Raw genomic sequence first — 27684 nt, 5'->3', positions numbered from 1 at the left:
GAAAGCCAAGCTGCTTGAGCCCTTAATAGGAACACAGAAAATCTCCTCAGGGAAGAAGACAAATCAAAATCATTGTCTACCAATCTATACTACATTTACTTTATGCCATGACATTTTCCTATCCTTGTATGGGAGAAATACACTTAAAGAGCAGTCTGGTTTCTTGTCTTTATGGAAAATGCCAGTCTGTTTAGTTCTCAAAGGTGTAGAAATAGGCAAGATTAGAGGAGCACCAATTTTTAGCCATGAAAGAGAACTGAGAGGAGACTAAGGCACTTTAGATTCACAGAGAGATGCAGAGCACTCCACACAAGTGTTGCTACAAACCTCCTGTATGTCTCCTGCATTTGGTATACACACAGATAAGGTATGGTATGCACACAGATGTGCAAATGCTCCAGAAGGAACTAGGGGGCTCTCACCCATCCTTCAGCCCATGTGACCATCCTCTCTTAAGGGAAGACCGACTGCATGTTCAGTAGGAAGAGGCTGTTTTCACTGGAGATGAAATTTCAAAACTGATTTCTGATTTTTTCTGATTTCTGTTTTGGTACAAACTGTACTGAAGTAGATGGGATATGAATCATGCAAAATGAATCAGTAAAAAATGATTAAAAATGCTCATGTATTCTTCATGCCAGATTTGTACAGCTTTTATAATCTTTATGAAAATTTTCATAAACTGTGAATATCACATGAAGTGATCATGAGAAGTTCAACCATTTATGGAGCTTTATTAAACTTATTTTAGGACAAACAGAACAATTGCCCTTAACAGAATAAACTTTACAAGGTGTCTTAACTTGCCAAGAAGGCAATTCTGACTAGAAGTGCAAAAATGTCCTCAGCTGGAATTAAAAAACAGACTCAAATAGGACACAACTATTATAACAAATATTGTAACCCTTACATTTATATATTGAAGGCGAGAATAAGATTGAGAGGATGTATAATCCAAATACGTACTTTAGAGGTAGAATTAACATTTGTTAAACAAGAAGTAAAACACAGTATCAAAAAGAATATCTTCAGGAACATACAATATTCCCTCTATGGACTGTGCTGTTCATTGTGGGAACTGAATTACATTTTATCGTGTTAAAAAATAGACAATAACCTGTAGTTCTGATCTAATATCCTCACTTTGAACACATAAATGGCACTATGACTACTAGCCCAAACAATGTAATTGTTCAAAGTGTTGTTTAAAATTGGATACTGCTCATGCAGTCCTTTATTTGTACTGTTCTGATGAGACACAAAACAGGATCTGTAATTCTGAACAGAAACAATGCAAGAGTTACTTATTTTTGAACTAGCTTTGAAAAGCAATTAAACACAGATTCGGTGTGGTGGGGTTTTTTTTGTACAAGTAGTGGTTGAAAATGATTAATAGATTCTGCTATGTAAATGTTCAATTGAGCATAAATTAAATGCCCATATGAACATAAATTATATAATTCAGTCCCTTGACAGAGCTATTAAGAAACTGCCAGTAATTTACTGAGCACAGTCCTTACAGTAACTGTATTTCTCCTAAAGACATCATCTTAGAGAACGTTCCAATATTAGAGTTGTAAGTCAGTCTGTATTCAGTTTATCATGTTTAGTCTATTATACAGATCTGAAGGCTACCACTAGACAGGAGAGACAGAATATAGAGAACTTTGAAGATGCCTCAATTTATTTCTGAAGACCTTCAGAAAATATTTTCCTCAATCTGAAATGGGCATGAAGGTGCTTCAGAGTTATGGCTAAAGTCCCGGACAAAGCACTAGTTCTGTGAGTGTTACAGAACATGTTCTCTCTTTTGCCATCCAGCTTGGCTGCTTGAAGGTAAAACCACCAGATGACATGGTTCATACATTCTCTTTACATTCTTTCAACTCATAACACTTGTGGGTTCCTGGTATGCCTTCCAATGGGAATCTGATCAATCAAACAGCAAAAATAAAAAGAGGTTGTTCTGTGCGCTTCTTCAGATGTATTGTCTGTGTGTATGTGTCTACATTTATACCATTGGCATGTGTATGTAAGCTCTGCTAGTCAGAAAACCATCCTGTTAATATAGATATAAAAGGTGCACTAACATGTAAGATGTGAAGGGTTGCTTCTGCAGAAGAATGAATTTTAGGAAAAAAAAGATGCATGCAAGCATTTCTTTGGCTAAATAAAACTTTAAAAAGTCTTGGGTAAGAGTTTTATGTATGTTCTAAAAGTCATGTTATCTTCATAGAAAACCAGGAAAAAGGTCAACCATGAGACCGAACTCTCACCTACACTAATGGGCCAAGGTGATGGTGATTGAAGAGGTTATTTTAGTGGATGGGTTTAAAAGAGGCTTGTAGACCCATACACAAAGGATTTTCTTATTAAAAGATGCAGAAATTTAATTAAGGTTCCATTAATAGAACAGTTTGCTGCTGCTTTGCTTCTTCAAAAGTCTACCATCAAGAGGGAGGGAAAAGTAGATTAATCTTCACATAGAATAATCTATAACCTTAACTGTGCAAGGCTCAAAAAATGGCGTGAAATGAGCTGTCAGAGCTATCAGAGCTCTAGCAGAACTAACAGAGAGACCAAAACTCTTCAATTTGAATAGACAGTAAAGAACCGCTGCTTGGAGGAGAGCTTATAATGGAGAATATGATCTTCATGATTAGCGAGCTGAAAGACTTTTCAACTTGCCTGTCTCAATAGATCTTCTGGATTCCTTTCTCCTGTTTACAGGAATGTTTCTCACTGGTAAGAGCCAGGTTATATTAACCCCACTGGCATCCACATCCAAACAGTTAGATGAAAAGGATTTAGGCGGAAAAACATATTGCAAGTTGGTATAGTAGTAGTGGAAGTGTCCTGGTATTTTGGACTGAAAGTCTCAGAAGATCCTGAAGCCAAAGTTGCTGAGGCAAAGTTAAACTGTTGAAGGCCAGCAAAACCACTTGATCTTCCTCGTACATTACCTTGACAATCTCCTACGAAAGGCAGGAAACCAGGGGAGACGTGCATCTGCCCTTCTAACCATACGATCAGGAATGAATCGGATGCTGACCTGAAAGCCAAGACTCCCCTAGAACATAATATTGAAAATATTATTGATACAAAAGGCAAAAAGAGCAATAGCGAGTAAAAAGAACTCCCTTCAAGTTGCACCAGGAGAGGTTTTGTCTCAATATAAGAAAGAATTGTTTTACAATGAGAACAACCAGTCACTGGAACAACCTCCCCAGGGACGTGGTAGAGTCCCCAGCGCTGGAGGTGTTCAAGATGTGACTGGAGAGGGTGCCAGGTGATCTCATCCAGGTTCCCTTTCCCATGAAAGGTTGGACCAGATGATGTTTCGAGGTTCCTTCCAACCTGAGCTCATCCATGATTCTATGATTCAGAAGTATTTTACAGAGATATTTACATTTATCCAGAGTTATATTTGTGATTAAGATTAGATTCTAGCAACAAGAAGTACAAATATTTCAGGGTTTTTAAATATGAATTGATGCATAAAAGCAGCACCATTTTTCTTAGAAGTATATTCTAGTGGTAGAAGTATTTTAAATAAACAGATGTAAGTGTAACGATGAGATAGATTTCACCCTAAATTTAACTATAGCTATGTTTCTAGTACCAAGACCACAGATAGACTACTAAAAATACCTACTGAATTGTAATGACATTATTGCCCCTTCGAACAAAAGCCCAAATCTGGGGGGGGTTCTGTGAAACAATTTTTGTTTAGATGGGAAATAAATGCTATGAAGTTGACATAAATGCCAAGGAAACTACTGACAAATAGGATATCCAAATGGGATCCTTTCCAAACTGACATCGGTAACAAAACTGTGTCTGACTGATGTGGAGAGGATTTCAGGGAAATTTCTGTCTCTCTGAACAACACAGCGAAGACAAGATTTTGCAGAAATTTCAAGCCGGATGCTCCGACCTTGTGCACAAGAAAGAACATTCTTTTCTTCATTTTTTGGGAAGGATGAACAATTTTTGTTGCTTACTCTACTTCCACTGGTTTGAACCCACTCTTCTTCTGACAGCTTCCTGCTGTTTGCATCTAAGGAATATCTTTTTTCATTCTATAATCCCTTCTGGCTTCCTGTCTAGCACTCTTCTTTGTGTTCCACTCTTCTGCATCACAAGAGTTTCAATTACTCCTATTGTTGACCACAAAGAATGCTTTACTGAGTACTCAGTGATAGCTTTGCCTTTTTTGCAGTACAATAACTAACAATGCTGATAACGTATTTTCAGCACAAAATTATCCTTTTAGATTGTTTTATGGTTAGCCCAATGCAGTATTGTCATATGAGCTTTATTATACCCTGTCAATTGTTCACCGTGCCCCCTTCCTCCAAGGATATTAGTAATGCAAGAATATGAAGTAAGATAACAATAGATTTTATTCATGCTATCACCAGCTATTTCTAAACATACATTTTCACACCTTTGGCCTCCATATTTTAGCCAATGTAGAGTTTTTACTTTGTTTAAGCATCATAAGATGTGCTTTGTACAGACAACCTGCCTGTTAAAAATATAAATTAAAGAAAAAAACCCCAAAACATTAAAAGTGTGAATTTGAAATGTGTATCATTTGAAAGTATGGTATATGAAAAGGCGACATCATGCTTCAGTACATTTGATATACTTATCTTTAAGAGATAATTGTTTGTCATGGTTGCAAATGAATAAGTAGGATCATGTCCAAACCTCCAGCATAACTGTATATATACACATAGAAGAATGTCAAAGAGTTCTTTCATAAATTGGGCTGTCAGAGGAGTTCCTGTAACAGTATATGTAGATGAGAAGTTGCCTTAAATACCCTTTGTCATCCTACCGAAAAAGGAAACAATGTACTAATTTTAATTATAAACAGATCAGGCAGAATTAGTTTTGATAACCATGTGGATTAGTGCGTATCATTTTTTTTTTCTCTTTGGAGAGAAGGCAGTCTGAAATGTCAAAGTCGTCTTTGAAGTTTCATTTCCCAAACCATATTGTATTTGGCACATTTTTCTTCTGTTTATTGTATTGTTTCGATATACCTCCCACATGCATAACTTTGAGTAGTCTATGATATGAAATTTTAAAATGTTATGCAGCTATATGCATCCATTCAGACTAAGGAGGTCTCAACACGTGTAAGAACAGTCATACTTTGCATGTAGAATATTATGCATAAAACATTTAAATTACATTCTCAGTAGATAGCTTGCTTCTTTCATGAATGAAGTGTACCCATAGTCAGTTCTGCCTTTCATCTCCCATAATATCAGATTTGCTTCAACATTTCTAACATAAGAATCGCCATCATGTCTGTAAAGCATGTGGAATGTGACATCTCAACACAGCAGCACAAACACACAAACAGCCTTTGTATTCAGCGCTGTGGGTGGGTGGGTGAGCACGTGGAGCTGCCGCAGCTGTGGAGGGTAGGACAGGTAGGCAGCACGCTGGCAACAGGCTTTACTCTAAGGCATCTTAGGGCATCTTGCAATTACAGCACTGATGTCGTGCAGCAACACCCACTGAAACCAAAGCATCCTGCACGATGTGTGAAAAGGAGCAGAAAGATTTGATAGCATTACTCTTGCCATTGGACTTGGATGCTTTCTGCAGCTTCACATCCCTACATGACTGTGGTAGAAGCTCCCTTCTGGTCCACAAACTGCTTCATACCTTACTCATCTTGGATGCTTTTTTGTCAATACTGTACTGTGAACTTCTCTCTTCTGTACTTCTACTTAGACAGTGTTTCTATTCTTTTACATGATGTTAGTTAATTGGAAGGAAATGAATTGTAGTGAAATCCTCCTGGCAGTGGGTCAGGATTTGCTCATAAGAATCTGAGAAGCATTGTATTTATTTTTCAAATTACTTTATCAAGCTACAGTGCATACCTGATGTTGTAATTTACATGCATTTTCAAAGATGCCAGGCTGCAGTTCAACTGACATAATGCTGCTGGTTAATTCTCTACAAAAGAATCCCACACACAAAACAAGAATTTGTGTTAGAATTTATTTTGAAAGAAGTGAGTTAACACCAAAGAAATGAAACGCAGCAATTTCAAGGTCACAGAATCACAGAATCACCTAGGTTGGAAGGGACCCTTTAAGATCATCTAGTCCAACCAATGAAAAAAAAAAAAAGAAATAAGAAAAAAAACAAACAAAACCAACCAAACAAAAAACAAAAACAACAAACAAACAAACAAAAAAAACCCACACAACACACCACACACAACCCACACAAACACCACCACACCACCCAACACTAATCCATATCCCTGAGCACCATGTCAACTCCTCTCTTGAATACCTCCAGGGATGGTGCCTCAACCACCTCCCTGGGCAGCCCATTCCAATGCCTGATAACCCTTTCAGTAAAGAAATATTTCCTAATATCTAACCTGAACTTCCCCTGGCGTAACTTGAGGCCATTACCCCTTGTCCTATCATCTGTAACTTGGGAGAAGAGACCGACCCGCGCCTCTCTACAGCCTCCTTTCAGGTAGTTGTGGAGAGCGATAAGGTCTCCCCTCAGTCTCCTCTTCCCCAGACTGAACAACCCCAGCTCCCTCAGCCTCTCCTCGTAAGACTTGTGCTCCAGACCCCTCACCAGCTTCGTTGCCCTTCTCATTTCATTTGGAGGCAAGAGGCACCTATTATTAGTACTTATTATTTCTTATTTTATTATTACATCACCTACGATGTCAGTGATCCATTTTACTCCCACTGTACTAACACAGGTATAGTTGTGGTGTTCCAGGTGGATGTTTGAGGAACTATGAGAGTCAGTCCTGGCAGTCAGTGAATTATAAATGCTTATTGATTCCAGAGAAACAAATTTGACATTGTTAGACCTCCTGGTTACTTTTTAAATAACTCAGCAGCTATCCAAGGACAGACTACAATTTTTCAAGAATAAATTTTGCTTTGGGAGGATGGATTAATGATTGCTGTGAAATGGGTCTTTATAGATAAATACAAGTCCAACTAAAGTGAGGTAGTGAAGACAGCCTAGGAAATGTGAACACATGAAAGATTTTTCTTTAGTTTGCAGACAAACCACATTGTGAAATGCAGAAAAGTCAAATTTGGGTGGGAGGTTGATCACTGTTGTGGGAGATTTGGGCATATTATTGAACCCATTAACAGGTGCAGTAGAATCTGGAATTAGGAAAATGGAAATAAGCAGAATTACAGACAGCCTATCTGAAGTCACTTTTTGCAGAACTCTGGCTTGTGTTAAGATGAAAAGCGTAAGACAACCTACTGTAGCACTGAAGCTGAAATCTGTCAGTCAGAGACTGTTGACTTGGGCAGCCCTAAAACAGAATACTTCGCTGGTTGCTCCTGCTGTAGTTTTCCATAAAGAGATCAGTTTCAGGAAATCCTTGGTCCTTGCAAACAGTACTGAAGACAGCTAATGTATTTCCCATCTGTGATATGCGATTCTGAAATGGCAAGGTGTGTTCACCAGCATTTTTAGCGCTCCTTGAAGGAGAATATTAGAGGAGAATTGGAAGCTTGATTCAAAACTTTTAAAGATCAACCATTTCTGACAAAAGAATAATCAGGCTACTTTGTGCTGTGATGCAGAGCATAGTGATGATATTATCAGATGTTCATAGGGGTCTTTATGGCTCTATACTTCAGGATATTAATTTAAAGACCCTTGTCCTTGAATCCTGGGCTAAAATCAGCAGCATGAATTCTATAACTTGTCAAGAAGCAATCCATTTTGACTGATTTGGTTGGAGGAAAAAAAGGATGGAATGGCATATCCACACAGACATTTTGAGGATCCTGCCACCATTACAGGTACGAGCTGATAGAGAAACCAAACAGCATGCTGTGGGGAGGGAGCAGGGAGGAGGAAGTCAGAAATAATCAAACATCCTTAAATGAAGGGCTCAAAGATGGATTCACATTACAAAAGTGAGTAGGGAAGTCACCTGCCTGAAAGCAGCCAGATTTTACTGCATGGGGGTGCTTTAGCAAAACACAAGTAGGAAAAAAAAAATAAAAAAATTAAAAAAGTAGTAATTTCTGCTCATAAAGTAAGCTTGATAAATTTGCTACTCTGAGTTAGAAGGCAGCAGAGGAATATGTGTGCTAATTCTAGGCATCCAGACCCTTACAGTCCTTCTCCCCAAGTGCGCAGAGCAAACTGATAATACATGTTTGTTTGCCTTCTTCATGAATCATTTGTCAAGATCTTTGGCTGGATACTTCAGATAACCAAAAATGTAAAAATCTTGTCTTGGATAGAAAGCAAAAGCAGTTATTCAAAACAAAATGCAATACAGAGTCTGAGCGCATTACCAATTGTCAGATCAATTTAAGGGGGCACATGAGACCGGCAAAATAACTTCTAAAATATAATGGGTGTAATTATGGGAACAAATAAAGAAAAGCTGGTAGTAAAGCACAAAAATCACAGTAGTTAGGACTACTTTTGCTTTCTGAGTTACCTCAGGACATTATAATTACCTCTGGATTCTTCTAAATAAAGCACAGTAAATTTAGTTAGCTAAAGCATTTCAGTTCTTAGGTGACTACTTTGTGACATATGAAGCTTTGAAGCCTCTGAAATATCAGGGAATTGTAATTGATTTTAAATATAAGAATGAGGTCCAACCACCCATGCATCTATGGAATAACACTCTCCCAACTACATTAGTATAGTGGCTTAGTCTATCTGATACCATATTCATCTGTGCTTAAACTCTAATGCTTCAAAGGAGAGTGAAAATAAATGCGCCTTCACTTCACAGAGAGTAATTTGACCATTCTGTACCATTTATGACCAAAGTGAATGCCTTAAAAAGTCAGAAATTTGCAAAATAATCACTCTTTGATGTACTGCAAAAGTTGTAATGACATTTCAGTCACCTGCTCTTGAGAAAAATCAGGGCTACCATGCCATTAAACTTCTAGTCAAACCGAATTGGACAAAAATAATCAACTTCCTGTAACAAATGCTAAGGCTGAAAGACAGAGTTTTCTTACTAGAATCATACTGAATAGGGGGTGCAAGTGAACAATACCTGAAGAATAACAGTTTGCTAACTCTCTTCTTGGTATGTCTGTCCCTCTAAAAATAATTTTCAGTCTTAACAGACCAAATGACTACTGTCATTTACAGAAAGGTAGCTTTGGTGATCTCTTACTTGAAATTCCTTTATCACTTAAAAAGCCCCCAACTTACTAACTACTTAAAATATAATGTACTTAACCAAGAATAATCTGGTGAATAGTGCTTCCATGAGACCATTCTGATAGAGAAAGCTTTGATCCAGATACTTGAAAATATCCATTATCTGTGTTGTTTTTGTAGGTGTAGTAAGCGTCATCCCTCAGCAACCCAGATGATAATGCTGCATTTATGTATATCATCCTCATAAGAGAACTATGAGGAACAGGTAAGTAAAAACTTCTTAAGATCCAAAATTGTCTGTCTTCATTATAAACTGCCAGAAAAAGAAAGGCTGGAGGAGCTGCAGCCACTGCAGATCAGAAGCAATGTACTTTCAGAAGGATCGAGTCATAACTAACACCCTCTATAGATAAAGAAGCAGCATTTGGAAAATTTAAGAACTTCACTAAGTTTGCTGTATTTCCTATTTTATTAAATGCTTCATTATATCCCAGGTAAACCTCAGTAGATGCCCATGCTGCCAGAGTAGTTAACTGTTTTCCACTCTGTTAAAAAAAAATGACACAGTGATTAGGCAAATAGTAACTTCTCTTAAAGTTTATATCAAGGATGTACATAAAGAAATCAAGATGTTTCGGGATACGTTTTCAGCTAATATAATTAGGAGAGCTTCACTGAAATTAATTCACAAAATTAAGCTGTGATCCTAAAAACTATTTCATATGGGTGCACAAGCTCATGCAGTGAGAGCCACAGACAGTATGCAGACCTTATTTCAAAATATTCTTTAAATAAATTTGTTGCTGTCTGGTCATTTGTAATTCTAAACCCAGCATTACATCAATGAAAAGTAGATCTGAAATAGATTCATCCAGACATTTAATGAAGACCATCCATACCTTAAATAACAAATAAGAACTTAACTGCAATGGATAGACAGATAAACACTAATATCTTGAATGTATTCTAGTTATTTCACTTTCAGTAAGCTTCTGTTCCTCTCCAAGTTTTAAAAAAATTATTAGCTTCTCATTTATAAAAAGCACTATTTATTAAAAATATGATTCCATTATCTGTTAGAGCCACATCACTTACATTGTTATTTAGGCCTTGGGTCAAAGCATCTGAGGAAACTTTTATTTCTTTGTAAGTTTTGAATCCATCATTTGTATAGAAAGTTTCAACATTTAATAATAAAGCTGCTGTTGTTGGAAAACATGCAGACCATTTAATGAAGAGGTCAATATTTTGGAGGGAACAGAGCGAGATGTAATTTTCCTTCTAGGAAATGATTGTTTGGGCCTTTGAATGATAAAAGGAGTATCTAGAACAAAGCATTCCTGAAATACTGTTGGCTTTCCATGTATTTTTGCTATGATGTCATCACATATTGCATGTACATTGACAGTCCGTACTCTGGAAATGGAAGAAACAACAGATAAACTTGAAAAATTAAAACTTCAGTCAGTTGAACTGACTGAAAGAAATTCAGCTACGTGATTAATGTCACATTCTTAGAAGAACTGCATCTACAGTGGTACAAAATTATTTTAAAATTCTGTTCTAATTCCAGAAGATAGATGATGACATGAAATAAGGGAGAAAAAGACCAAAATTTGCCTGCATTTGGATTTTTAACTTCTAAACTTACAAAACCAGGCATATTCCTATCTCAGTGCTGTCTGGGAACTGTACTAACTGAGAGAATCAGGAAAAAATAACAAAGCATATTATGTAATTTTATATCCTTACGCTTATATGCTTCACTTGCCTATGCTCAGTATATTCCATAGAATTATTAATGAATTCTACTAATCCATTCATTGATGGGTTTCTTACAGAGATCGACAATCTGTGAGGCCCTCCCAGTTACAAGTACATCGCAGACTGTCACTTTATTAGGATGTGCATTAATATGAACACAGCTCTAGTAACTCCAATACATCAAGGCTGGAGGAAGTTTGAAACTTAAGAGGTTTCCTTGACGGACATTCCCAGGAAACAGAGAGTGTGGGTAATGCAAGTTAATTGAGACAGAGCAATTATTTGTTACTTTTCAATTAATAATAGCTGCATACCTTTCCAGTATTACTTCCCGAACTTCAGTTGGCATAATACTAATTGTTCATTAAATACATAGGATAATAATGGATCTGACAGGGTGCAAAAGGCCAGCATCTCTGAAGAAATCAAGACCCAAACAGTTCTGCATCTATCAAGATACAGCAGGGCTGACAGAAACTTAAAAATTGAAAAATTCAGCTCAGTATAAAGCAGATCTGTGAGGAGTATAAGCTTTCTAGTTTGGGCTTTCTGGAGAAAATGTGGTGCAGAACAGAACCTATTCCTATACTTACAAGTGGCTTTGAGTTTCCAGAGAAGCTGCTGCTTAGTTTTAGAGGGGACTTAAGAAGCCTAAGAGCCTTTTCACTGGCTGTTCACCAAATACTGAGCAAAACTTGGAGTCTATCCAAGGTTCCAAAAGCAAAAGAAGCTGGTTGGTAGCTCAGTTAGGATTGGTCTTGTTTCTTTTTCTCTCATTTCACTGGAAAATAAGTCTCCTGAGAAACTGAGTTTCAGTTTTCATACCTTGCCTAGTGATAATCATCCTGTCCGGTCTGACTAGAATTTGAATTAGTCTGTGGGCTCAGTGCTCTCAAGAGGGATGCTAAAGATACTCTTGCATATGATTATTGGATATAAGTTGTTTCACCCCAAACTTACATCAGTGTTTTTCAATCAACAGATGTATTAACTTCCAGACTCATCTCAGTAAGTTAAATATTTTGAAAAGCAAAAATGATGCAAATTTCGTTCTTGTAGGTGTGAACACAAGTGCCCCTGGCTTCAATAAAAGGTGTTTCTGCAAAATAACCAAGCATATGTGAGATGATTCAGATGAATCAATAGCTTCTCTTCCTTATTTGGAAGAAAAAAGACTATTAATTTATAAAGCAATTTTATTTTCTCTTACTTGATTATTCTGCACTTCAGTTGTCTAAAAAAGCAGCAGTTAATAAGATAGGAAAAAAGTAATACCAGAACTCATACCATTAAGAAACAATGCATATGTTCCCATTTCGGGGGGTGGGGTGAATTGTTTAAGCTCTGCTGTGAAAAATGCGGTAGAAAAAGCCCATCTGTGGTTACAGCAACTTTTGATATGGAGTGTTGCTATGTTGCCATCTAGTGACAAAATAGAAAGGTACAATAGATAACGACGGAGGGCAAACCAAACCTACATAAACAGTACTACCTACTCCATTAAAAGTCATACTTGTTTCTTGCAGTATAAATACATAGCACTAATTACATGCCGAGAGTAAACTCTTTAAAAAAAGAAGGTACAGTCACAAAATAGTAGTGAACTTCTTATAATTGGCATTAAGACAGTGTGTAAAATGTGTAAGGATCAGATGGCAAATATGCTGCAGGAAATGTCTGCGGTGGAGAACCCCTTGTAAAATGTAAACCCAGAGTCATTCTCACCACCCCATGACAAAATTTAGCTCTGATGTATTTGTATTAGCTTCACTGAAAGCCTACATAGGAAAAAAAAAATTACAGATCACAAAACTTGTGACAAATACCTTTAGTACATATAACTCCCGGTATGTTCACATCACCATTATTTACTGGTTGGTTCTATTTTCTCATGAATTCACAATCAAATAAAAACTGAATTTTTGTCACTGCTGACCTGTTGTGTTTTCATGGCACACTGCAAAACATGGTGAATGCTACGTACTCTTGGAAAGGAAAAAAAGTAATTGCCCTCAAATGCAGTAAGCAGTGATAGAAGTAGATCAACTGACAGTATGGGAGTCCTTTTATTAGTTCTAATATTAATTGCTCCAACATTCTAGAAATAACAGTGCGGGAAAGTTTCATCAGGGGCTCCAGCACAGAAAAAACAGGAATTGAAGGGGATGGCACTGCCTCGGGAAGCTCTTAAAATGTCAGGTTTCTCTGGATTCATGCATTGCCTTTTTTTGACTGTCCAGACTCACCAAAATTTTACAACAATCCCTTTATTTATTTCTAAGAAAACTGACAATAATTGCTTATGAAAAGAAAGAAACTAATTAATCCTTTGGAATCCTATATGATGTTCCTAATTAAAAAGCTCCTATGAACATCTCCTGATGGTGGATGCTGTAGTTGAGGAGGTTCTGGGATCCCTTTCACTTTTCTCTCACTTTCCAACCACCTCCTTGCTATTCTATTTCCTATCCAGAACATGAAATCCCCCAGTCAAAGTATGACTGTAATGTAAGCAAGCATTAAAAGAAGAATTAATACTTTGAGTATTATTTTATAACATATGTTTAATACATATTACTACAGCCATTGCCTTACTACTGCTCATCAAGGGTATAGTTAATTGTTGATTCACAGAAAATGCTGAACTCTTCAGCAACAGGTGAAGAATTCACCTGCTTTTGCACAAATACCTTTATTCTAAACAAGCTAGCAGAAATACTGTAAACAGTTTAATTGAACCTGAATGATACTCTTCCTGAGCTACCTTATTTCTTTTTTGAAATTGTGCCTGAAATACCAGCACATAAAGTATAAATGTGCAACCCTCACTTAAAAGTATAGAGAAGGGTGAAGAAGAGTTTCTGTCCAAGATTTTTTTCTAAATAAGGATGAAGTGTTTGGTACAATACCTCACACATGTTCCGAACTTCCAGGAATGGAATGCCAGAATGGGGGGGTTATGTTTAACTTTGAGCTGACACCTACAACTTGACAATTAAGACTTGAAGACCATTCAGTAAAAACGTTAAGTGTTTTTTGAGTGCAGTCTTGCTTTCTACTCCATGAGTTTCTATACATATGAAGTAGAATAATTACATGCAGTGAGTTTTTAGGACTGAGAGAAAAGCCTACATAAGTTTAAGTACTATGATGAATGAAACAAAGAACAGCTAAACATGTAGATGACAAGCTCTCTTCAAAGAAAAGGAAAAATGGCAAATTATTACTGAAGCACAAAGTTATCTCAAAGTAGAAAAAAAGAGACCCAGACATGGGCCTCTCATCAACAACTCTCATCATGGCCCTACTCATCAACACCTGTTTGTAGAGTCACAAGTGTAACAATTTTAAACAGCATTCCACTAAAAAAAAAAAAAATCAAATAACCTACCCTAATTTTGGATGCTCCTGAAAATAGGAGCATTTTTTTTAAATACGTATGAACAACAGGTTCCTGTCTCAAATTCCAAAACAGCCTGCTGAGTATCTGAGATCTCTGTTTAAGTAAAATAAACATTATTATTAATTATATTTTTGTCCAGCTAGTATGAGGCTGTTTGTGACAAAATTTCTCGTTTGAAATTCTGAAATTGGAATAAGCTTTGATATTATAAAACAAATTTTCAAACAATGACATACAATTAAAATAATATTTACTCAATCTGTTCATTTCAGAACACATAACACTCAGATTCAAATTGTTTTCTCTGCTTTCTACTCATAGCAGCAGACAGAAAACAAAACTTTCCTGACATCTAGTTATCTAATTACAAAAATGAGTTCACAATACAATAAATATTGTTACCTTTTTCTTCTGTCTCATTTTAATATTGAAGATAGTAACAAAGGTTAGAAAAATTCAACAATATAATGATGGCAACTTAAAATAATAATTTTAAAAATTTAAATAAATGGTGGTGCCATGCCTGCTCACCTCATGTCAGGTACTGTACCAAAGACAAATTACTTTCTGCCATTTGTTTAGGTCCGAAATCCACTTCTAACAAAATTTATGATACCTGTTAATCTCTACATGTGGGATAATCTCTTAAATGAATCTCCATTCAGTCAAGAGATCTATCTGTAAAGATCAGCTTTTACAACAGGTTGTCACATTTTAGGTCTAAATTAAACCAGTAAATTGAGATCCCTGTTTATCAACATAGCATGACTTCCACCAGGCTTTTGCTTAAACCTTTTTCCAACAGTTTGCTAGGCAGGTGCATGAGGAAATCTGAACAGAGACGTCTGTTTAACTGTCACACGTTACTGCCAGTTACAATTTCTGGATCTAATTTTCACAATGACTAAAATTCGACTGAATCACTAAAACTTGCTAAGTATTCTATCTCTAGGAAATAGACAACAGGTTTCCCCTCACTCATTATACGTGTGTTACTGCTGCAGTACTAACAGGAGAGAAAACCTTGCAAATCTATTTTTCTTAACACAGTAAAAGGAAATAAGTGAAGATGTATGCAGGCAGTATATTTCAATAAGACATTTCCACTTTCAACTGGTAAATTTTCACAAGACATGCATTTAAACTTTTTTCTTAAGTGGTATCATTTTAACATACTTGTGATGGAATAATTGCAGTGTGGTTCAGTTTGGAAGCATCTGCACTTTCAGGATCATATATCCACAAAATTAACCTCTAACAAGTAAAAAAACAGACATAAGTTGATAGTTTTTTAACAAACACTAATATTCTATCACTGCAATAGCATTTCTTCTTGTGACAAGACAGAAGATAACGTAACAATATTAACTTAGGCAAGGCATATGCTGCAAGCTAATCTTGCATTCTGTTTCTTTTTGATGTGAAGAGGCAACAGCAACCGAGGGAAGCAGCACCTCCTTTCTCAGGAATACTGGGGGGAAAAGTAAGAATTCACGCAGAAGAATTTTTTGTCCTCTGATGCTGTCATACTTCCCTCAGAAGCCCTTCCTCAGTCTCCCTCCATTTTTATGTGCTATGAAGCTATACACACCCTGTTCTGCGGCAGCAAAGGAAGGGAGGATTAGTCATATTAAAACAAAACAGAACTTGTTTCTTGTCAAGGAAATGTTACAAAGCTGTTATTTAAATGTGCATCATGTATGCTTCCATGACTGGCACATAGCTGACATACTGTTCTTTCAGTCAGGAAGAAGGCAAACACCTGATATTCCCATTTCATGGTACATGCAATGGGTATAATCATTCCATGAGGCAGGCTCACCACCTTTACCGCAAAGTACAGTGGTGTAAGGATGTGCACAGAGGCACTTATCATAAAACAGCTGACATGCTGCAAGTTTACGTCCTACAGTTCGCATTCTGCAGTTGCCTGTTCATCTACTCAAATCAAAATGCCAAGTCTTGCAATCCATCGTTGTAGGGCAAGCTGAGTAATCAAACAGCTGCTTGCTCAGAGGGGGCTGAGTAGAAGAACTGGCACAGGGAGAATACAAGTTTGCTTCCACAGCTGTGAAGTTCAATCATTTTTAGCAGACTGCAAACTACTTATGCAGCAGCTCCCTGAATTCAGTTTCTTAGCAAGGACACTTTTTTAATTATTTAAAGTTTTCATATTTCTACACGTGATCACAACCTCTCTCACAGTCAAAGAGGGGGTGAGGTAGGAAATAATTTATGTTATCATCTCTTCATATTAAATTTGGCAAATGTTATGAAATAAGGAATTCTATAAATAACATGATATTACTTTACTGTACCAATGGAATATTTAATCAGATTAATTGTATGCCACACACATTAAAAATCTCAAATGAGTACACAAATTCAAAGAAATTAATAATAGGTTGGTCTGCCATAGTCTGCCATCAATCATCCTGAATTTGTGTCAAAATTGTATTCCATAAAAAGAAAAAAAAAATGGAGAAGAGCTAGGATAAGATATAAGGCCAAAGAACACATTCAAACTTAAATTCACCTGGCTTTCACTTATGCAGAGTGGATCTGTTCTATGAAACCAACAAATTACACATTACTTGAAATTATCATTTAAAAGCTTGCCATTGAATAAAACTATTTTACATGATTTAAATCAATCTGCTTATATGAGATGTGTATACAGTGTCTAAAATAATGTTTTTAACATATTGGGTTTGGGTATTCCACTGCATAAATATTTTAATATTTGAAGAGATCTATATTTGCTGATGTTTCTCATTTAAAAACCTACTCTAAGCATCTTTCATAGGCTTTTTCAAAATGTAGCTTCCCTCTTACCAAAAATATGTGCTATTTAAAGAAAGCATGTCTTTTGAAAAGTTCATCATATTTAAAGTTATCAGATTAAAAAGATCAGTTTGCAAGGAAATATTAGAGTGCACAGTGGAGACCTTGTGTTATGCCCTGTATGAGGAGAAGACTCCCCTCTCCAATGAGGGAGACATGTCCCTCTCTGATGACATGACAGAGAGCAAAGGGCTGCTGGTGTTCGAATTAGGGCTCCGAGTCTTCTGCACTCTTGTTGCGGCTGGAATGGGTAAGGTCCAAGGGCGAGCGAAAGGCAGGGAAACCGCTATTTTGGATGTCAGAAATATGATGGAATTAGGATTGCATGAAATCAAACCTCATTAAACATCCTGGATAAAATGTTAATTCTGATGAAGTCAATGTGAAAACATCCAGTGCCTTCAAAATAGGTCAAGAATTCATCACTCTGTCCAAGCAGAAAAAAGAAGCTGTAGACAAGGATCAGAGTTTATAATATGGAAGCATGTTTTAATCACCACTCAAGTAAAATGCTAAAAATCTACCAATTATCTTCAAATTTGCTGAAAAAATTCCATATGGCTACAAAACTAAATTTGCCGTTTTCAAGAAAAGACACAAGTCAGCCCAAGCCAGGACACAAGTAATTCTAGCTAGTGTGACTGAAGTAGGAGAAAAAAGTCTGATCTGTAGTTCTTCTAGGATGAGAGATTGCTGCCATTAAGGCTGTCTTTGGCTTCTTGTCAGTCACATCTTATTTAAGTTTGGTAACTGTACTCAGGGCATTCCTTCCAGCAAAACAAAACAAAACAATTAAGTAATTGCTTTCTGCAGTAATATGTGGGAGATGCAGGAAGACATTCTCAGGCAATATTAACAATAACCAAAACAGAAAACATGCAAGAAAGTTTACCCTGTGGTTGACAGAAAAAAATCCAAGTAATGAGCTTAGTAGCCTACTATACAAATCAGCAGACAAAACGGTTGCATGGCTTTGAGGGCAGGTGCATGATGCTGTGCATTACACGGGAATTATTAGAGGCATTAAAAAACCACGAAAAAGAAAGCTACTGCTATTTATTTCTATTATGCTTAGAGAAACAGGACTTTGTATATGTATTTTGTAAGCAAAAGTATGCCATTAAAAATATTTATAGCATTGTAGATGTTTTCCTCCTAAATAAACAAAGTGAGGCAAATACTGGCAAACTCCATGGATGATAGAAGAAGAATACCAGTTGCTGTCTTCACCTAAAAACTACTGGTTTTATTCAGGAAATCTACAGAACTTTTTCAGTAGACTCACAACCATCAAGCTTTTTCTTTCCCTTTTCCTGGTGCTTCCGAGTATAAGGTGATCATAACTCTGGTAGGGCTTCCTAGACTGACAACCACCAGGGTTCCTGTCTGGTCCTACTATGTTAAAATACATGCTCTTATGCTCCACTACTCATTTTTTCTTGGCCTGTCTAGCACACTTAAAGAGCATGCTCTCTCCCCTCACACAAGTGGCACCTTCTGTTCAATTATTTTTAATTCCTGTTTGTTTGAGCAGATGTTTTTTAGCTGCAACTTCACTCTGACGTAGCCTTCTTCAGAGACGTTAGAGTGTGCAGGGAGACATGCTTATGTTCTAAGGTTTAAACAGCACTACTTTAGTGAGCAGGATAAATACACATACATAGACAAAAGAATAAAGTCTCAGCCTCATTTTTCTCCCTTCTCATGAGCATTCTTTGGAATCCTGGAACGGCATTCAAGATATTTTTAATTCTACAATTGACTCCTTTCAAGAAACACATACTTCTTTCTGGCCCCTGCAATCAAAATACCCCTGTATTCTACAGTAGACAGGAGGTTCTTCAATAACTTTCAGACCTGTTAGACATACGTCCTCCCAAGTCTGTCTCTTTTCTTTGTAATCTATTGCTCATGAGCTGCCTTCTGCAATTCTGTCTTGAAACACTGATTTACCTTGGGCAATGGCTGACTGTGTTTCTGTTCAGTGCTACATCTGAATCCACGTGTTAATATCCTTCATTTTTAGACCTGTACTAAGTACAAAAGTTCCTCTTTTCACCTTCTATGGATTTTAATTCAGTATGGAAACAAAAGAGTTCTCAATTTGATCCATACATATATATACACACAACACACAACATTATTGTACCTACAAAAGTAAAAAATTCCAAACTGTCAGGTTTTTCATTTATTGAAACATGTCATTAAAAATATTATGCCTGTTAGAAAATGCTACTATTATACATTTCAAAAAATATTTACATAGAAAAAAAACCCCTCCCTGTCTGTTTGTGAAGCTGCTGTCACATACCTCATGAAACAATTAGAATGATCAGAAGCAGGGAAATACTGCTCTTTATCCTCAAATGTCTAGAAGACAGAAACTACCAATGAAATCTCAAAAGTATCCTATATTATCTGAAGTATTCTCCCACTGAATTCAAAATCATCCTATTAGGGTAATGTTTACGATTTTTCAAATTCTTACATTTTCTCTTCTGCACTACATACGTCAAGAAATTCGCACTCAATAAATGAAGATCCTTCATATTCTAGATATATCTAACCAAAGAGTTAAGAACACTTCCTAGTGTGTGCAAACGTATCAAATGTGACATGTACAAATACTACTTTCTAATGTTCTTAATCTCATTTTTATCACGATAAAAAGGTTAATGCATGTAACAAAAATAATTAAGGGACATTTTAACTGGAAAAAATAATTTAAAATGAATAATAACAAGCAACAAGCAGGGATCAATTACATTAGCACACTATTCAAATAAAATTATGTATGTCCTAACTGTATAATGATTTCTCTTCCCCCTAAGCTAAGCTGACAGCATGCTGGAGAGTCTGAAGTGCTACAGATGCCAACTGTGTCTGGCACAGCAATTCTTAGACTTTTTTTAGACTATGGCACTATCAATACCCAATATTTTTTGTGAGCCCCTGTACATCTTAACATCAAATTAAAACAGGAAAATACTCTGAAGGTGATGTAAATAATCAGGAAGTAAAATTAACTTACCTTTCATTGAATGTTTTAATGAGATTAATGTGTCAAATGTCAACATTTCGTTGTTTAACACAGTTTTATAGGACACCTGCAGATTAGTTAACCATGGCCCACAGACCACTTTTCTGCAACCACTGTTCTACTGTAGATAAGACCTCAGTGTAAAATATGTAAGTATTACATCATTGTCACAAGCAGAACCAATTTTAACAGAAAACTCATACTATGGCCGATGTGCCCTGACATCACAACGCAATTAAGAAGTATTAATAAGGAGAAAGAACTAGCACCCTATGACCCATTGGCCATGCTGAGCATTAGCTAATAGCCCAGTTGGCCTTCTTGCTTGTTACGGCATTTTCCCTTCATTCATGCTCACCTTGACTTTCTGAACTACTGAAGTTCTTATCTAAATTCTCCTCTAAACTACTTTGTGCGTCAATTTTTTTAAAAATACATAATCAGATTATGTGGGATACTTCATCAGAATAATTGAAAACACATAGATGTAGCAATTCCACATCTGAGTGAAATGCAGATCTCACACGGCTTCCTTTCAGTGTCGATCTATTAAAAATTCCTGTCTGATTCTCCTGCAATGTATTGGAGGAGGCAGGAACTGCAGTCATATGAAAAGCCTAAACGTACCCAAATTTAAGTGGAATTTGTGATCGGTGTAACTGCCTCAGTTCTTCACATCCAGTCAATAACATTGAACAATTCATAAGACAATACAACCTAAACTTTATCAGTGTACACTTCTACCATGGGTTCAGTTTTACAAGTCAATCCCATATACCAGGTTGCTAATGCCAGAAAAGACAGTCACATTCTTTCATTCCATGAACATAAACACTTGCCACTTTGTGCCACCTCTAAATGTCCACGTGACCTCACAGAGCAGATTCAGCTTGCCCAAACAGCCAAAAAAAGTTAATATAGTCCATACATGTTAGAGCAAAAAAACAGTACTGTAACATTGCATGCTCTTGCTGGTTTTCTTGCTTATAGTAAATGAACCAAAGTAAGTGCAATTGGGAGTTTCTGCGCAGTTTTTTTCTAAGCTCTTACTTATACTACAGCAAACACCTGGTTTTGACAAGGGGCATTAGACACTTGGGTTTGTACTTTGGTCAAGAGTTACCATGTTATAGAACTATACTATAAATACAATTAGTGACTTGTGTCAATAAATAGTATTTAATATCTTTTACAGTATTAGAATGAAAGCCTCCATTTAGTTTGCAAAGAAAAGGGGGTGAAAGAATGACGGGCCCATAATACCATACATTAAATAAAAATTCTACCTTGCAGTACCAATCACTATTGATTAGCTTGAACTTCATTAAATGCATATAGGTTTTCTCTAAGTGAAGACTTCATATATGGTTTTCTTCACTGGTTCTCTATGTAGCAAGAAAATATACCAAAACATAAATCTCAAAGCCCTGCTACACCAAATAAAAATAGCAGAACAGTGGATTCGTGTGCCTGAGACCCCTTTGGAAAGTGTCATTACGCTAATACCACATTGCTAGGACACTACCATGATCCCCCTCTACTCTGCACTGGTGAGGCCACAACTGGAATACTGCATCCAGTTCTGGGCTCCCCAATTCAAGAGGGACAGGGAACTACTGGAAAGAGGCCAGCAAAGGGCAACAAGGATGATTCAAGGATTGGAGCATCTCCCTTATGAAGAAAGGCTGAGAGAGCTGGGACTCTTTAGCCTGGAGAAGGATGAGGGGAGACCTTATCAATGCTTGTAAGTATCTAAAGGGTGGGTTGAAGGAGGAGGGAGCCAGACTCTTTTCAGTGGTTGCCAGTGAGAGGATGAGGGGCAATGGGCACAAGTTGGAACATAGGAGGTTCCACTCAAATATGAGAAAAAACTTCTTCACGGTGAGGGTGACAGAGCCCTGGAACAGGCTGCCCAGGGAGGTTGTGGAGTCCCCTTCTTTGGAGATTTTCAAGACCCGCCTGGATGCAGTCCTGAGTAACATGCTCTGACATGCTCTGGGCAATCCTGCTTCGGCAGGGGAGTTGGACTAGATGATCTTTATGGTCCCTTCCAACTCTAAAAAGTCAGTGAAATTCAGTGAAATGATAGGCTCAAATTTATTTTGAGATTCGAGGGAATATTTGTGTCAGCAATAGTGAGGTGTTAATGTGATTCAGCTATACTGGAAAATCATATCCTAAAACATTAATCTAGACCATTGCTTGAGGAGTCACGAGATGATCTACAGCATCAGAACTGAGTGCACTAAACCAAAGTTTGCCATTGTGTCAGCAAGACTGGAGAAACCCACTTCAGCAGCTCCTTGTGGCTTTTAGTGACTTCCCGCAAGCTCTGTGCTTGTGTGCTTTCTGTGATGCAGAAAACATTGCTGGTTTTTTAGCATAAGCAGACAAAAATATTAATACTATGAAGTATACTGAATGTTTAAGGAACTATTTGCTCTTTAAAGTATATACACACAATTGCCATATACTTTGAAGTATATACACACAAATCATTTGCCATTACTCAACATCTTTGTACTCAACTGCTTTGTCATAGCATCTCTTTGCACTGATATTCAGGATTTAGATATTTTCAGTTGTTTTGTGTTTTTTTTTTTCTAAAAAAGTTCTCTGTCAACTTTTTAATTTTCTTATATATCTTCCTAGGTTTTACAAGACACAGTTAAACTTGGCACCAGTGGCATTTATAGATCCTCAAATTCTTGCTTAGAGTAAACCTGAAGGAGTGAGGAAGCAACTAAAATCCAACTCTACAACATGTCAGACTGCTGCAGATTGTGGCTGCTCAGTGACTCAGGTTTTTGAATAGCTGTTTTAGCAATAATTACATCATTCAGATTTATGTCTTTTTAATAGCTACTTTACACAAAAAAATCTTCCCCCAGGGGTGTTGATTCTGTGAAGCAGGAAAGAATGAAAACAGCCACTGAGACATCAGTTCCACTTCTAAACCCTCAAGTATGCATGATGAAGGCATTACTCTGCAATGGGTTTTTTCCATTATTTTTTTTTCCTCATGAATAAGCTCGGGGCCATGTTCCGGTGTCTCTGGAGAAAATGGCCTCTTACATTGAGCCCCTGGTTCAACAAACGTTAATTTACGTTCTTAAGTCAGCAACACAACCCACATGGGCAGAGCTGTGATATGCTGCAAACGCACGTTCGACATCTGTGACGGATGTAACACGGGGGGACAGAGGGACCCACACCAGTGCTGGGCCTTCCATGCTGGCAGCGACCCGAGGCACCGGCCCGCGGTCAGGAGCGGTGCAGGGACACCTGCAGCGGGTCAGGCCGCGGGCTGCAGCCCCCCAGAGCGTCAGCTGCGGGGAAGGGACACCACAGGGTCTGTGGCCACCAAACCCACCGCCGCGGCTTGAGCGTACATTGAGCCCAAGCCAGACCCGACGCACAAAGGCCACCCACCCTCCCGGGCTCCCCTTGGCGCGCCTTCCCTTCTTTACACCTCCGAAAGACGCAGCCGCCACCCGCGGCGGGGCCAGCAGCGCCACGGCCGCCCCCTTCCGGGCCCCCAACCGACACAGCCTCGCGCCGGCGCATGGGGCAACGCACAAGTAACCCATCCTGCCACAGGTGCGGCCCCCAGGCACAAGCGCAGCCCAGCATGCACCGCATCCGGCTCCGCACGGCCTGCTGGGTAATGTAGTCCGGGCTGGGAGCAGCGGAGGAAGAGGCGCAAGAGCGAGGAAGGGAAAAAAGCCGCCGACAGCGGCGGCGGCGGCTTCGGTTTTCGGCGGGGGAGCGGGGCGGGGTTCCGCCTGAGGGCAGAGGGGTGTCTGCTTGGCGGGGGAAGCTGTGCTGGTGGGGCCGGTAGGCGGCGGCACCTGGAGGCAGCGGCACCACCGCCCGCCCGCCCGGGAGGAGGCGGAGGCAGGGGGGAGCGGAACCGCCGCGCGCTGCCGCATGTGCCTGGAGCGGAGCCGGAGCGGGCAGCTCGAGCCATGGCGGAGCATGGCGCCCCGGCGCCCGCCATCCCCAACGGCGAGTGCATCGCCCGCCGCCCCGGCAACAAGGTGACCGTCGTGCTGGGGGCCCAGTGGGGCGACGAGGGCAAAGGCAAGGTGGTGGACCTGCTGGCGCAGGACGCCGACATCGTCTGCAGGTGCCAGGTGAGGAGGAGGAGGCGGTGGCCGGGGCGCGGGGGAGGCCGCGGGTGTCACCTTGAGGCGGGCGGCCCCGGCCACCGGACCCACCGGCTTCCCGGCTCCGCGCCGCCACTCGTTCTCGTCCCCCGGGCGCCCGCCTCAGCGCAGGGCCGGGCGGCCGGTGCCTGGTGAGGCGGCGGCGGGGCTCCCGCCGCGCAGGGCGGGTGGCGGGGCAGGAGCCCTGGCGAGAGCCCCGCCGCCGGGCTCCGCAGCACTCCCGCTCCTCCTTTGTCCCCGACCCGGCGCCGGGAGGAGGAGGAGGACGAAGGCGCCCTCTTCGCCTCCAGCAGGAGGAATGCGCCCGGGGTCGCGTTTCCCCGCCTCAGGCCCGCCGCCGCCGCACTCTTTGTCTGGGGGGCGCCGGGAAGGGGCGCGCTCGGCGGTTCCCGCATCGTCGCTAAGGGGCCGGGAGCCCTCCCCGGTGGCGGCGGCGGCGGCGGCGTGGCCTAAGCCGCAGCGATGGTGAGCGTGCTGGGCTGGCCTTCCCCCCTCGAAGGGGGCAACGGTGGCCCCCGGCGCGGAACCGGCGGTTCGTTACAGGATGCACGTGAGGGTGTGCGTGTCGCCCGCAGCATCTCGGTCCCCTTCAGGTAAAACTGGCTTTTAAAGGACTCGCCTACCCTTGCTTCAAGTTCATTGTCGTGTCAATGAAATCTCACCTTTCTCTGTTGATTTTTTTTTTTTTTTTAAATTTTTCTTTTCTGTACGGAGGCCTTATTCCATAAAAAGAGCAAAAAAATTGAGTCTAGCCTGCAGGCACAGTACTCTTAAATGCCTGCGTTAAAACAACACAGACCTGAGGAGATGCTTTTCTTAACGTTTCTAGTGTAGTAATTCCATAGAGCACAACATAGTGAACTAAAGCCATGTGTGGTTTTTTTCTTGAAGTTAAGAGAGACAGCAGTGTAAAATGCCTACAGCAAGCGCTGACTTTGTGTGTCATTATCTGCATGCTTTTGTTGAATGAACAAATTAAATTTGCTCTAAAATAAATATGTTTTGGAAAAGTGTACTATTTCTAATGAGAACTGCACATAAAACGGGTGCTTTCAAAACTAAGTCAGTTGCAAAGCTGACAAATCAAAAACTTGAAGTTTGGAGACTTTGAAATAAACAAACATATCTGTTTTCACAAATGAATTACTTTTTCCCTTGTATCTTGTTGTTTGTATTTTTTAAAAAAAAAAATAATAGAATCTGATGTGCTGCTGTGGCATGATTGCCTGGTTTTGTGGGTTATAGAACACAGTGACTCAGTTTGTCCTTTACAACTTTGTTCTTGAAACTTGAAGGACATCTATGTGAGCGCGTATGTTTAATGTTCAGAAGTTTCGGTGGAGAGAGAGGGGCAGACAGTGAATTTTTGTGTGCATGTGTTTAATGTATTTGTTACTGCTTTTGAATCAGCTGGGTAAAGGATCAAGAAAAGGAAAAAATTCGCCATTTCTAACAGCTTGTTGATCCTGCTGAAGGAAGGAGTTTTTCTTCTTTCTTCCCTTTCCTGTTGATGCTGTGCTGTCTGGGTCTCCTCCCATGCACTGACTCTGGCACTTGAACACTTCTGTAAGTTGACTTAACTCGCCAAAATGGCAGGAAACTATTTTTCGTTGGATTTACTTTCTATCATTTCAGTAAATAAAACTTGATTTAATTGGCTCAGAGGACCTTGATGAAAAGAGGACCCCAGGACAGGGTACGCACAAAGAACAGTTTCTCAGAATGACAGGGGAAAATATGAATATTCTTTTGGTGGTACTCAGCTATTAAATTATCTTGCTATATAAGCAAACATATTCTAGATGTTTTTGTTACTGCTGATAAATTAGAGTATGATTCTTTTGCTTTTCATAGTGATGCAAATCCAGAAAGGAAGACTGTAACACACTTAGTCTGCCCCTTGTTAATATCAGCTTGCTGTAATTGGAGCTTCTAATTCTTATTTTGCCATTATACTGTTATTCATTCAAGGATGGTTCTTTCTATTCATTATGCCACAGAGTTGCAAGAATGCCTGTGGAAGAGATCAAATATTTCTAGCGTGTTCTTGTGAAAAATTTATTAGTACAACTATTTTCTTCGAGAATTTGGGAAGCTGTTGTAGCAGGTCTCAGATGTCTTGGAAACTTGTGTTATATTTTCAGTGAAACTGGGAGCTCTAGTGTGGCTTTCATGTCACTGTCCCTGGTTCTGTGCAGATGCAGAGCATAAAAAAAATAGTTCTGTCCCAGAACTGAGAATTGATTATCATTGACTTTTACAATGCCTGTAAAGGCTTTGCAAGGAGTTGTACTCTGAAATCTATGGTCATACCTTCTCGTCTCCTACGTAGCAGGTGTGCTAATGACTTCAGTCACTTGTTTAACAAGCTGGCTGTGGTACAACTTTGTACAACTTGGCTGGTGCAACCAGCCGAATAAATGTGTCAGTAAATAATCTGTATTATGGCTCTATTTCATCTAAATACCATCCTCCAAAGTATTTTATCTTAGGTTTAGAGGTTGTTAAAAGGATTCTTGTGCTCAGTGCAAGAGCATGGGATTTTCTCTTCAGAAGACAGATTCACATTTATCAAAAGTAGTATTATGGTTTCAAAACCAACTGCTTAAAGAGACTAAACTAAAATTAAAATACGTCCAGGGGCTGTACGTATGTTGTTGCTAGTGCAGCTGCACTGACAACTCTCATAGTTTCATGAGGGCGCTACTAGTATAGAGGGTTCAGATGCAGGTAACACAGACATGTCTACATGGCAGGCAAACTATGTATTTGTTTTTCCACTGTTAAATTTGAATTGGCCTTAATTTACCTCGAGGAGGTATCTGGTAAAATGACACTACTGATAAGTACAAAAGTCTCACCAATACATGTTTTAAATCTGTATCTGCTGTTCAGTAGCATACAGAGCAAAGTCTGTTTACCTGCTGTCACATAAATCATAGTCCAGACAGTAAAGTAGAGCAAGAATTGGTTTGAGATTCAGGAGCAGTTGTCAGAAAAACTGTGCTTTTGTGTTTTTTGATTGACAGTTTCCTCTTGGTAAGCAGCTGGCTTTGTTGCCATTTAAAAGTATACCTTGTATTTTTGTCAATTCCACAGGTAATGGGAAGTAAGAGGAAAACACTCTTGTTCTGATTAAGCGACTTCCTACCACTGCAGAATGCAACCAAATTAGGGAATTTAATTATCAGAGTTTTATTTGTTAGTGGATATGGGAATGGCAAATTAATGCAGGCAAATTATTTTAGATAATTGCTTTACCAAAACAAATGCAGTGCCAAAATACACTA

The 27684-nt window shown here is 39.0% G+C and overlaps 2 protein-coding genes across 3 annotated transcripts in view; one reads left to right on the top strand and one right to left on the bottom strand.

Annotated features, from left to right (window-relative positions):
* Nucleotides 1–1098: 1098 nt before the first annotated feature.
* On the bottom strand, nucleotides 1099–24195 carry CATSPERE (catsper channel auxiliary subunit epsilon). The gene is given in 9 exon segments (XM_074161645.1): nucleotides 1099–1278; nucleotides 5226–5325; nucleotides 9249–9365; nucleotides 9367–9500; nucleotides 9502–9557; nucleotides 9560–9719; nucleotides 14330–14434; nucleotides 15518–15595; nucleotides 23863–24195. Coding segments are annotated over 9 exon segments (1263 nt in total).
* ADSS2 (adenylosuccinate synthase 2) overlaps nucleotides 23898–27684 on the top strand; it is a 39489-nt gene continuing 35702 nt past the window's right edge. The window contains exon 1 of one of the 2 annotated variants that reach the window (XM_074164395.1): nucleotides 23898–24361. In XM_074164395.1, the coding sequence (XP_074020496.1) occupies nucleotides 24194–24361 (168 nt within the window). In that variant the 5' untranslated portion in view covers nucleotides 23898–24193. The remainder of the gene's footprint in view (nucleotides 24362–27684) is intronic. The other variant, XM_074164391.1, reaches the window with a different exon arrangement.

Source organism: Numenius arquata, chromosome 2, assembly GCF_964106895.1.
Source record: "Numenius arquata chromosome 2, bNumArq3.hap1.1, whole genome shotgun sequence".
NCBI lineage: Eukaryota > Metazoa > Chordata > Aves > Charadriiformes > Scolopacidae > Numenius > Numenius arquata.
This window is presented reverse-complemented; position numbering and strand designations above follow the sequence as displayed.